This window comes from Zingiber officinale, chromosome 4A (genome assembly GCF_018446385.1).
Source record: "Zingiber officinale cultivar Zhangliang chromosome 4A, Zo_v1.1, whole genome shotgun sequence".
Classification (NCBI taxonomy): Eukaryota; Viridiplantae; Streptophyta; class Magnoliopsida; order Zingiberales; family Zingiberaceae; genus Zingiber; species Zingiber officinale.
This window is the reverse complement of record NC_055992.1, coordinates 156,019,665-156,032,042: the sequence shown is the minus strand read 5'-3', so window position 1 is coordinate 156,032,042 and position 12,378 is coordinate 156,019,665. Positions and strand designations below refer to the sequence as shown.

Below are 12,378 nucleotides of genomic sequence, written 5' to 3'. Positions count from 1 at the left end.
TAAAAAAAAATAATTTATTCAATTTAATTATTTCAATTTTAACCGAATACATAATTCAGCAAATCCCAAACGACCAAACCCTGGTCAATCTCTGAGCAGCAGCCGACGCACAGAAGCAAAGGGTCAATATCTAATTAGGGCTATTGGGAGGGGCCAATCTACAAAACATTACTGCTTCAATCCCTAAAATAAGAGGGAGAGAGAGAGAAAAAAAGAAAGGGCATAGCAAATCTCAATCTCTAATCCTCAAATTTTGTTGCCCTCTTTTGTTTGTCTCTCTTTCTCTCTCTCTTGTGTGTGACCGCGAGCGAGGCCAAACCTCTCCCACCGCCGCCTCAAATCGGGCGATATATCGCCGAAACCTGCTACCGATTCCCCTCTCCTCCGCCCTCCCTACCCATTTCCCTCTCATCCCCTTTCCACGACGAACAAACTCGACTACGATTTTCTTTTTTGTTTTGTTTTAAAAAAACCGAATAATTGGGGTTGGATACAAAAAATCTGCCGCTCCCTCTCGGCCGTCTCCTCCCTCCACCGGCCAACCCAGCGTCGGCCCGCGGCCCTTCCTCGCTCCCGGTGCCGCCGGCCTTCCTCTATAAATAACCCTCTTCCACCGACCAGCCTCGATCTCGTCTTCTCGGGTTCGTAGGTGCGTCTCCTGGGCGGCAAACCTGTCTGCTCCTCCGTTTCGCTTTTGATTTCGGATGCTGGCCCGCGCGCGAGGTCCCTTTCCAATCCTAGATTCGTTTGCTCCTTGCTCGTTCCTCTAGGTTTTCTGCGGATTGGATTCGTGCTTTTCTCCACGTCGGCTGCCCGATCCGCGCTCTTGTCTGTAGGATTTCTGTGTGCGCGGGTCGATCGGTGCGATCGACGAATGGTCTTGTGTCTGATCTCGTTTGCATTTGTTGGATTCCATTTTGACTTGCGATCTCTCTGCTTCCTCGATACCCCTGTGATTTTTGCTCGCAGTTTGTTTCGATAACGGTATAGGCCCTGCTCTGTAAGCCTCCTGTTTCCGCTCTTCAGTATTTTTCTTCTTTTCGTAGTTACAAATGACCCTTTTAAATGAAATTCTAGCTGATCGTATGCGTTTTTTCTTAATCCTAATCATCATGTTACATCAATATTGATTTGAAGCGAGATTTCTTTGTTCTATTATTCTTTTAGATACAAGCTGCTATGCTGAATGAATCAAAGAATCCTTTTTTGACCCTTCTATAGTTGCAGTGACAGGGTGCAGGGAAGGAACTATATGTTATGGTAAATGGCATTCTTCGGCAATTATAATAACACAATAACTTCTCTACACGACCTGAACTCGAAGGAGGAGGAGGAGGAGGGTGCTACTACTGGTGACTATAATTCCTTTGAGAACAGGAATTTGGATATCAATAACAAGTTCGTGGACACTGACTTGAACACAGATGATCCTAACTGTGTTGAGGACTTTGATGATGCTCATATAGCGCAAAGTGAAAACTCTGAAGGAAATGCTAGTGTGAAGCTTGGCAAAACAGCAGCTCCTCATGGTGCATGGGGTTCAAAATTTTGGAAGGACTGTCAACCGATGTCTGATTCTGAGTATGATCGTAACAACATAGGTAATGAAGAATCTGGACGAAACTCATCTGAAGACTCGCATGAACAGAGACACAGGAGACTCTCTCAAAGAGGAAATGTTGATATTCCAGCAGATGAAATGCTTTCTGATGATTACTATGAGCAGGATGGCGAAGAACAAAGTGATTCTGTACATGGCAGTGGACAGAACCACACTAACATTTCAGGTTCCAGGTTTCCATTAAAACCTGTTTCTGTTAACAAAAAAACTGCAAAGAAATCCAGAGTGATAAAGGATGAGGAGTATGAAGATGATGAAGATTACGATGAAGATGATGAAGACGAAGACGAAGGTCTTGTTTTCCTTATTCTTTCTGTGACTTAAGGATATTTGACATCTGTTTCTGCAAAAAACATCAACACAATTTTTTGAACAGATGATATTCTATTTTATTACAGATGATGATCCAGATGATGCTGATTTTGAACCAGAGTCCAGTGAAATAGGGAAGGGAAAAAGCAAGGTTGTCCTCTTATCTATTTGGCCTTTTTAGTATGAGTTTCATAGCTTCTCTATATAGCATTAGTAGAATCGAACAACTTTTTTCTGGGAGGGCTTATTTATAGATATATTTTTTCTGAGCCTGATTATTCTTCTATGGTATGCATCATCTGCTGGATGGTAGACATGGATAATCGCTATACTTGCACTATAAGGAGGACACAGAAACATCAAGATAGTGTCTAAAGGATGGCTAACTCAACATTACTAAAACAACTTTTAAGACAAAACAATGAACTCAACTTCTTGTAGATTTGTTTGGATGATAGCTCAAGATAAAGGTTGTTGTTTAACTTACAATGAGATTAGCTAAGTGTAGTTGGTGTTCTGAAATTGAGTCCTGGATAATTGGATTGAATTGCAAAAGTTGACTTCATTTTTTTGACACGAAAATATTTATCAATAGATTGGATTTGAAAATTAGAATGCATGACAAAGCTTGAGAAACTGAAATATTATAAACTTCAAATAGTTGGCATACTGGAAGAAACTTTTATGTGAAGGAAGCTAGAAACAATTTTCTCTCTTGGTTATTAAAATTTCCATTTTCTAATATTTATAATTCTTGTTTTCTTGATTTTGGGGAGCATCAAACATCTATTGCCTAAAACATATATTAAGAAGTGAAAAAATTATTGACAGATATTTTATTAAACTGGACAAATTTTCACAAAACAAGCACCCCCTCTTTAGACGATGGAAGAGATATTGAAAGGTTATACATTTTCTGTCATTGTTATGATCATCAAAGCTGAGTTAGTCATGACTATTTGGGATTAACTATATGGATCCTATCCTCCATTGGATTTGGTGCAAACCTACATCACTAGTAACAATTAAATTCATTATCGTATTACACTTACTAGTGTTTTGTCTATTTATTTATTTTTTGCTTTCCCTCTACTTCTTACACCTTCAACACTAATTGATTCAATTTTTTTAATTATTGAGTGAATTGGTTATCTTTGAACATATCTATCCCATGTTGACCAATCCTCTCTAATGTTATCATTTGTTAGAGCTACACGCAATCGATCTCGGATAATCTTTCTCATCCTAGCGACTTTAACTTTTGTTGTGTTAATCCTTAATTACCCAACACCCTAATCCATAGTTTTATTTTCGTGTGTTGGCTTGTTTTCATATTTGTATTGAGAGGAAAATTAGTTCAGTTGGCAACTAGGAATATATTGGTTTGTTGTATTATCATGGAGGAGAAAGATGTTTTAATGCCCCTAGGCATTTATGTTTTTTCAACTGTTGTTGACCATGAATCACCTTGTTGGAGGATTTTAGAGTTCTTGAGTTATGTGGCAAGCAATGAATGGTTTACATAAGATCAACCTTTTTTCCTTAATCATGAAGAGCCTTGAAATTATCTCACTGATCTAGGCCCAGGGTTTCACAGCCAAGCTCATCAATTAACTTTGAGGATCTATCTTGTACTTAACCATATTCAGATGATAATTTATTAGTCGAAAACAGTGTTCATCAAATGAGAAAGTTCTTTAGCAACAGCTGTATATGTTACTAAGTTTCTTGCCATCAGAAAGAGCCTTGAAATTTACTTGTATGATCTAGTCTAGCAAGTTTTGACCCATGAAACTAGTTCCTCACGTCAACTTAATATGTTTCTTCTGCTTCTTTTCTTTCCCTATTCTTCTCTATGGAGGTATTTCTTATCTTGTAAGATAGATGCCTATTGGATAAGAGAACAGTCTTTGTCAAAAGATCCAAGCATTTAGATTAAATGCCTTTGCCATATTTTTTAGTTGCGGGGTATTTAGTTTTTATTTTTAATTGAGGGATATTTAACTCTTTATAACTGCATGGTTGTTTTGGATCTTTGCTCATTTCCCTTGTATTCCTTTTCTAGTATAGTCCTAAGGTTTTTGTGAGTAGGAACTAACCCTCAATTTTGTTGAGTGTATTTATATGATATCCATACACAGCGTCAACATTTTAAAAACCTTTTTTGATCCTTAGACTGTTTTTGTTAACCCGAAGAACTTTTATCAACTGTTTTCATGTGGTCAAAATATTTATATGCGTCTTCATAGAAAAAATTGTACTTCTCTGTGTATCAAAAAGGAATTTGAAAAAAAAACACCGTCAACTTTTTAACCTGAAAAATTTTTATCAAGCGTTTTCATGTGGTCAAAATATTTATATGCTTGTTCATGGAAAAATTTGTACTTTTCTGTGTACCAAAATGGAATTTGAAAATAAAAAAGTATGCCATCAACTTTTTGACACCTGTATATAATAAAATTTATTTATTTTACATAAAAGATGTTTGATCTCTCCCAAAAATAAGAAAAAAATTATTATGAAAAATGCAGGGGAGTAAAATGTCAGAAAATGAACATGGCAATAGTAGATTGTTTTCTTAACTAACAATTAATATATTTTTGGTCTCTGTTAGAGTTGCATTTTGTTCACTAAATTTGTCATATTGTTTCGGCTGCTCATGCTTACTTGATTATAGGAAAAAACATCAGAAAGCGATGAATTTGATGATGACAACGAAGAAGATATTGATCTCTCGGATGAAGATGACATTGAATTGTTCAGAACTCAACGAAGAGGAATGCCACGTAAGGTTGGAAAAACCTCAAAACATAAAGAAGCAAAGTCTTCTATAAATACACGCAGAAAGAGAGCGAGAACCTTATCAGATGATGAATTTTCATCTGGAAAAGACTCAGAACAAGACAGCGATCAAGCCTTCAATCAGAAAACAAGTAAATCCTCTCATTTACACAAGAGAGCTAGAGGCCTCTCTGATTTGGCTGCCAATTCCAACTACAATAGCAGCGAGCTCCGTACATCTGGCAGATTGGTAAAGAAGGTCTCTTATGCTGAAAGTGAAGAAAGTGATGATGTTGGTGAGGAAAGATTGAACAAGACCCAAAAGGTTCCACTCTTTATGAAGTTTGACTAGTTTTTCTTTGTTCTTAGCAATAGTTATCTATCGGAACAATCCTACCAATTTTTTGACCATGAGTTTTCCTTATCAGAATCTATTTGAACAAACAATTCTTTGAGAAATTAAAGGGATGAGGGACTTTATTCTGAAGGAACTAATTTCTGCTGATGTAGTTTAACTCATTAATTACTCTCCTTGTGAAATTTTGTGTAAATTTTATGTGCATGGTTTTACTGTATTTGGCTTGGATTAGGTATAATTTTTTGCTGGCAAATATAACTTTGAATTTGAAATCAAAGTAGAGTTAATTCTTTATTTAACTTTTTTTTTTAAACAATTCCTTCATTGAAAATGGTTTTGGAGTTATGGTTCATTTGGGCTATATAGTCTAACAGTTCCTTTTATGAAAATGATTTTGGAGTTTTTGTTTAATTATAAAAATGTAAGCACTTAAAATGCATAGTATTTTGTATGGGGCTGCGGCATTAATTTTTTCTGATAAAGTAACATTGCATTGACTAGTATGGACTAGGGGTTATATGATATTGGTTGTGTTAAGACTGACATGCTTGTATTTTTCTATAGCAAGTGAAGCAACCAAGATTTAGAACATTGACAAAACCCATTGTTCTATTATGAAACTTCTATATGAATTCTTAGCTGTTTGTTGGTTCCAATATTCCAATTTTGCATAGTTTAACAGTTTTAAGACATGGCATATAGTGAGATTATTTTTGATAACCAGGAGGACTTAGAGGAGGAAGATGGTGATACAATTGAAAAGGTGCTATGGCACCAACCTAAAGGTACAGTTGAAGATGCTATAAGGAACAACAGATCAACCCTACCTGTTGTTGCCAGCACTAGTTCAGATATGGAAACTGATTGGGATGCTGTTGAATTTTATATAAAGTGGAAAGGACAGTCATATCTTCATTGTGAGTGGAAGTCATTTGCTGATCTCCAGAATGTAAGTTTCAGGAATGTGGTCTCACATTTATGTTGCCTTGTTAAACTTGTCTAATTTTCTTTTTGTTAGTCTTTGCTATTATCTCTGGTTCATTTACCTATCTAATTCTTGCTGATTTGCCAGCTTAGTGGATTCAAGAAGGTGCTAAATTACATAAAAAGGATATCTGAAGAAAGAAGGCATAAGAAGGTCTTGTCACGTGAGGAGGTGATATTTTCTCCCTATGTTTTCACTTACATTATTAGGTAGAATATGCTTTACTTGAAAATGTTGGTACTCGTGGTTTCATGCCCTTTTCACTATTGGTTACCATTTCCGACTCAAATTTCAAACCTTTGAATTGGTTGGAGAGCAGTTTAGAATAAAAACAAAAAATCTTACAAACAAGAAGAGGTTATCTGGAAATAAAATTACTACTATTTTTAAAAAATAAACATCTCTGCTTTGTGTACAAAATAAATATTTAGAAATGATCTTTTGCAGCTTTTAGTTGGTGCACAAGTTTCCTCAGTCATTGCTAACAAGAACAGTCAGTGAGCCTCAACTAATTTTGGTTGAGTACATGAATTATACAGTGCCATTTATGTATGATTATCACAAATGTTTAAATCATATAAATTATACTCAGTTCATTGTTTTAAACATTGATCTGTGCTGGTTGATGGGCGGAAGGAGTGATTGCTGATGGACACTTGAGAAGATACCCAATTGGGAGCTTTCTCCTTGGACTCAAAGCTTTGCCTGAGCATTTTCCTTTTGTCGTGCACGCCACCCAAGCTTCCTCCTTTGTTGCAACCTTGCCTGATTTTCCTCCATTGTGAGCTCTGCCTGAGCATCTTTTGCCTTTGCTGTGAGATCTGGGAAGCTGCAAGCTACTTCTATGACTCCTTGCTTGAGCCCAAGCATCTTGGCCACCCACTTACAACTATGAGCTTGCCAATAAAGTTTGAATTGCTTTCATGACCTGAAACCTTGTGTAAACTTCCTTCTTCACCATGTCTCCGCTCAAGTATCTTCCGCCTTCATCGTGAAATCTGGCAAGCTGCGTGCTGCATCTACACTCTCTCCCAAGTGCAAACATCTTGGTAACTCGCTTGCAAGCCGCGAGCTTGCTGTCAAGGCATCAATTGGACCTGATGACTAAGTTTCCTCTTCTTCTTCCTCCTCTCTCCTCACCAGAGCAATTGACATCGAAATGAAACAGAATGACACAGTATCAAAACGTATTATTTTGATTTCTATTTGAAACTTTGGAATGGTTGCAGACTTCAAACCATGACTCAATTCTCAAATAACCCTATGTTAAATAGACTTCCTTTTTTGTCCTTTATTCTTTTAGTTAATCTTCAACTCTAATTGAATCAACTTTTAACTTCTACTCTAATTGATTCAATTTGTTTAATTGTGGAATATTTCTTGGTTATTTTTAAATATGTCCCACTGAATTCATTTTTTCCCCTAAATATTCGAACTTTTCTTCCCTTTCCAATGCTTGTTCAAAGTATTATATAGAATTCTTGTAAAGTTTTGTAAAATTGTTATATATATTGTATTTATGACTTTTGTAATTGTACTTAGTTACATGTTATAATTTATTTTATATTTTTTTACATTTTGACATTCTCAAGACTATTATATTTTTGTCTATATTTTTTTTGTCTATATTGTTTTTTTTAAACTTTGTTTTTTTTATGTTGTTATCATATGGTTATTTGAAATACTTTTATAATTCCTATTTATCATATTTTTGACTTCAGATTATATATTTTTATAGCTCTGTTTCATGATTTGGATTTATTACCATCATGCATTTGATATTTGATCCTTTCGTTTTGCATTGGATGGATGGGAGGAAACTCTCATGTTCAGTTCTACAAAAGTTTTATGGTATAAATAAATGTTTTTTTTAATTTCTTTGCTGTTATGATTATTAATTTTATTAATTAAGCAATGAATGTTCTTTTGATCTTGACTTTAAAAAGTTAGGTATGCTTGTATTCTTAAAATTCTTTTATATTATATGTTATAAATCATAAAACTTCAAAACAAACAGCACCAGTCTACAATATGTCTAAGCTGTAACTTTTTATCAGCATTACATTTTCATGCACTTTCTCACGGTTGTGGTTACTGAAGGTGACTATTTTAATTGTTGAAGAAGAGGGTTCATGATCGGTCCAATTTCTCATGATTGTAATTAAGTGGCAATGCTGATTGTTAAAGAACAGTGGATATTCTTGTGTTGAATTTCTGTAGTTTGGCACCCCTTCTTATTCCTCTCTTCTATGATTATATCCACATATGTGAATAAGAGAGAGCTTTGGGCTGAAATCAACAACCTAGAGATTTTTGAAGTCAGTTGAGTTGAGTACTTGAGTTGAATCTGGTTTTTTTTGTTGCCAAATTTTACAATTTGACAATTGTAAAGTTGTTGCCAAAGTAAAATGAAGGAGATTGTTGAGTTTGTTAAGTACTTATAGTTTCTCTTTTCTCACATTCTTTCATGTTCAAGGAATTAAAAGCAGTGTTAGATAGTAGGTGGATGACCCACTGCCTAGTGCCTTGTAAAATTAATACTAGGCGGATGACCCACTGCCTAGTGCCTTGTAGAATTCTGAATTACTAATATCAATAATAAAACATTCCATATTTGATATTGTAACCATGAAAATGAGAATCACAATAAAATGTAAATTTTAACAATGTATATTAATAAAGCTTGATTACAAAAAACATAGCCAGATGATTATTAGTATTATTATGCTATGATATTAAAATATTGATAAGATAACGAATGCCAAATAAACCAATAACTTATACAACAACGATCAAGCCTTTATCCTATTAAGTAGTATTTCAATGAATTTTATTTTGTTTTATCATTGTTAATCAAGTCTTCTTTGGTTTCCCTTTCCTTTAATTAATGTGTGTATTTGTCATGGTTTCAAATCGCTTAACTGGGGCATTTACTGAGTAGATGTTTTTATTATCTAAAAGCTTTCCCTTAATAGGCATAACTCACTTTCTTTCCAATGTTTCCAACATTCAACTCTATATAACATAAGACCAATAACTTAATTTTTCCTGGGCCCTTTGTTTAGAAGGACCACCTAACCATTAGAAGAAACATTCCCATGGCAAATCGCCTAGGGGTTGCCTAGACCACCTAGCAATTAGAAGAAATGACCCCCGGCAAACCGCCTAGTGGCTGCCCAGACCACCTTTTAGAATAATTTTGATGTTATAGTTTGTGTTGGATCAAGTAAAAAAAAAAAAGGATATTGGTGAATTAACAAAGTTTAAAGTTTCTATTTTCTTATAGTCTCTTTGGTTGTATATCGAGGTTCCAAAAAGCGAAAGTGTCTGCATGGGCCGTATATGCAGCCACCTAGGCAAAATTTGCAGGGGGCTGCATATAACATATAGGAAAAAACCCTTATTTGTCAGCTTGCAGGTTGTGTCAACTTGGGCACTTATTTTTCAAGTTCGTGATATTAGTTAAAATTGATTTATACGTTTCATGTTTTTGCTTGTACAATTGCTTTTTTTTGTATGTGGGAGTATATATTGGATGTGCTTATCAATCTAGTTTCTTGCATACATTAATTGTTTTCATAATATAAAATATAGTTTCATAATTTTTAATACTTCTAATACTGACCTTAAATGTCCTTGTATATGCCTGCTGATTCTGTATGTGCGTTTTGTAATTGATCAAGCACATAGCATTTGCATTTGCATATGCTCTTTGATACCCTTTTTTTATAGTTCATATTTTTCTATAGTCAATATGGCAGAGGAGCAGTGGCATAACCAATTAAACAAAATAATTGTTACAATTACAATTAGTTTGAGATGAACATCAAATGTTTTTGTTGTATGAAAATTTTGTGCCTTTCTTAGTTCTTAAGCTTCATTTCTGCCTGTAATATTTTGTATATTTACAATTAGCAAATCTGTGGAGCAGATTGAAGTTCATGATGTTAGTAAAGAAATGGAATTGGATCTTCTCAAGCAGTACAGCCAGGTTTATTTCTTTCATCTTCTGTCCTTATAATTAATTGTCAAGTTCATCTAAGTGTTCACCTGGCTTTTGTTTGTGTTCTGAATCTGATCAGGTAGAAAGGATATTTGCTGATAGGCTTAGTAAGATAGATGGGGATGATATGATACCAGAGTATTTGGTGAAATGGCAAGGACTTTCGTATGCTGAAGCAACTTGGTATATTTTATACCACTTGCTACCGTTGTGAAATTTAATCATACTACATTTTCTGAATGATTACTTGTTTTATTTACACTAAATGGGAAAGTATAATTTGACATTTGAGAATGGATCCAATACGCTAATATAATGTCATGCTTTTCTGTAACTGGTAGGATGAGTTACATTTCTATTTTCCCATTTCATTAACTTGACTTGGTCCACTTGGCTATTACATTCGTGAAACTATCTTCTGCACTTCATTTGCTGATGCCTAGGAAAGCAATTCAGAGCCATATATTTAGATGTTCTAATTCTTGTTTTTTCATTTTTCATTGGTCAAATTTGGATTATTGAACTGCATATTTCTTATGGATCTGATCATTGTTACTGCAGGGAAAAGGATACTGATATTGCATTTGCTCAAGAAGCAATTGATGAATATAAGGTAACGTGACAGGTGAACTGTATCAACTCTTGACATACATATTCACTTCCTAATTGAATCTCTACTGCATCCACTGAATCTCGAATGTTCAATATTTTCCATATGAATTACTTGAAAGAAAGTTTAAAGCATCCCTTGGGGCTATACAAAACTCATAATAACTAAAGGTAGACAATTATTTGAGTGGGTCAATTAAATTTGAGTAAAATTTCAGCCTAAATATATTTAGATGGTTAAATGATACTAACAAAATGCAAATGGGTATAAATATAGTGATGCCAATGTTGAGATTAAATCATAGCCCAAGGGAGCTCATGTGGTCAGTGTAGGAGGATGTTAAAAGGACTGAGGTACTGATGTGTGATGACGAATAAAGGTAGTGCATCGCGAAGGGGCAGTAAATAGTGGAATTAGCAGGGATAGCTTGGCTAAGGCTATGTGAATGGCAAGATAAACTAAAGGTAGAAGGCAAGCAATGATGATGCTGGGCTGAGGTGTGGATTCAAAGAGGCAAGTGACATACGATAGTGTGGCAAGGATCGATGGAGCACATTGTCAAGGAGGCAAGCTGAATAGTGAGTGAACTAAGCTATGAATGTTGGTGGAGAGGGAGGTTGATGAGCAGAGGCATATTCGATATTGCCAAAATACAGATTGACGGGCAAATTCTGGAGCTTATAAATTAGATTTTAGTGAGAGGGGAGATTGAATGAAGGTTCGAATGATATATTTTATATGTAACAAATTATATATAAAAACAATTTTACAATTTATTTTATTATATTTATTTCTCAGTGACATTGTTGGTGTTAATTGAACCCACTGGATATATAGAGGCTAGATTGGTGGTAATAACTCTATTGTGCTATAGCTTTATATCCCATCCTTTTGTCTTTATCATGTGAAATATTGACCTCCTGGACAATATAACATTTTAACTTTCTCATTTATTTTTTTAATATTTCCAATTTTATCCCTAAAAGTATCACACCCTCCTCATAATTTTTAGATTTTTTATTTTCTCCTTTTTATTTTTTTCATTTCACTCCTAAATAGTTTCACTTCAATTACACTTTGCCCTTTAAACTTTTCTAATTTTGATTACATTGCCATCATTGAGATCCTTGATAATACCTCTCCCCCTCTCAAATTTTCTTATTGTTTGTTCGCCTTACTACTCTCAAAATGCAAGTTTTCACTTTGGCTTTCAGTTTTTTATTTTTATTTTTATTACAGCCCAGAATTGTACTTTGAATTTTTGCTTTCAGCAGCTATGAGTGTCTTTTTTTGTACAATTTTATTTTACCTCTTAGGATATCCAGTTTTTCATTTCACCTTCAATTTTTGCTTTCAGCAGCTATGCCCTCCAAAGTTTTGACTCTTTGTACAACCTTGTGTCTTATGATGGAAAAATAATTTGAAATATTTATATTCCGTTATTCCATATATAAATTAGTAATAATGTTTATGAGATGAGATTGAATTGAAGTATTGTATATGTCAAATTAAATATGCAATTGATTCAGTTTAGTTTGAATTGAATCTATTTATATGTAAATATTATAGGTTTTTAGTCTAACTATTGAATTGCAATGGAAACCATATTCTTATCATTTACAAATAAATCTGAATATAATCTAAATTTTCAGATATTTTGACTAACCTGAAAGGTTGAGGTATACTAAACTGATTTGGTTAAAAGAAT

General features: G+C 34.4%; 1 protein-coding gene across 5 annotated transcripts in view; it reads left to right on the top strand.

Annotated features, from left to right (window-relative positions):
- Positions 1–223: 223 nt before the first annotated feature.
- The window catches only part of LOC121971808 (protein CHROMATIN REMODELING 5-like), a 32,966-nt gene continuing 20,811 nt past the window's right edge, over positions 224–12,378 (top strand). The window contains exons 1-9 of one of the 5 annotated variants that reach the window (XM_042523255.1): positions 224–649; positions 1,228–1,913; positions 2,020–2,084; positions 4,611–5,039; positions 5,797–6,021; positions 6,145–6,228; positions 9,989–10,048; positions 10,140–10,243; positions 10,622–10,673. In XM_042523255.1, the coding sequence (XP_042379189.1) occupies positions 1,265–1,913; positions 2,020–2,084; positions 4,611–5,039; positions 5,797–6,021; positions 6,145–6,228; positions 9,989–10,048; positions 10,140–10,243; positions 10,622–10,673 (1,668 nt within the window). In that variant the 5' untranslated portion in view covers positions 224–649; positions 1,228–1,264. Of the gene's footprint in view, positions 724–827; positions 985–1,221; positions 1,914–2,019; positions 2,085–4,610; positions 5,040–5,796; positions 6,022–6,144; positions 6,229–9,988; positions 10,049–10,139; positions 10,244–10,621; positions 10,674–12,378 lie in introns of those variants that run through there. The other 4 variants (XM_042523257.1, XM_042523256.1, XM_042523258.1 and 1 more) reach the window with 4 other exon arrangements.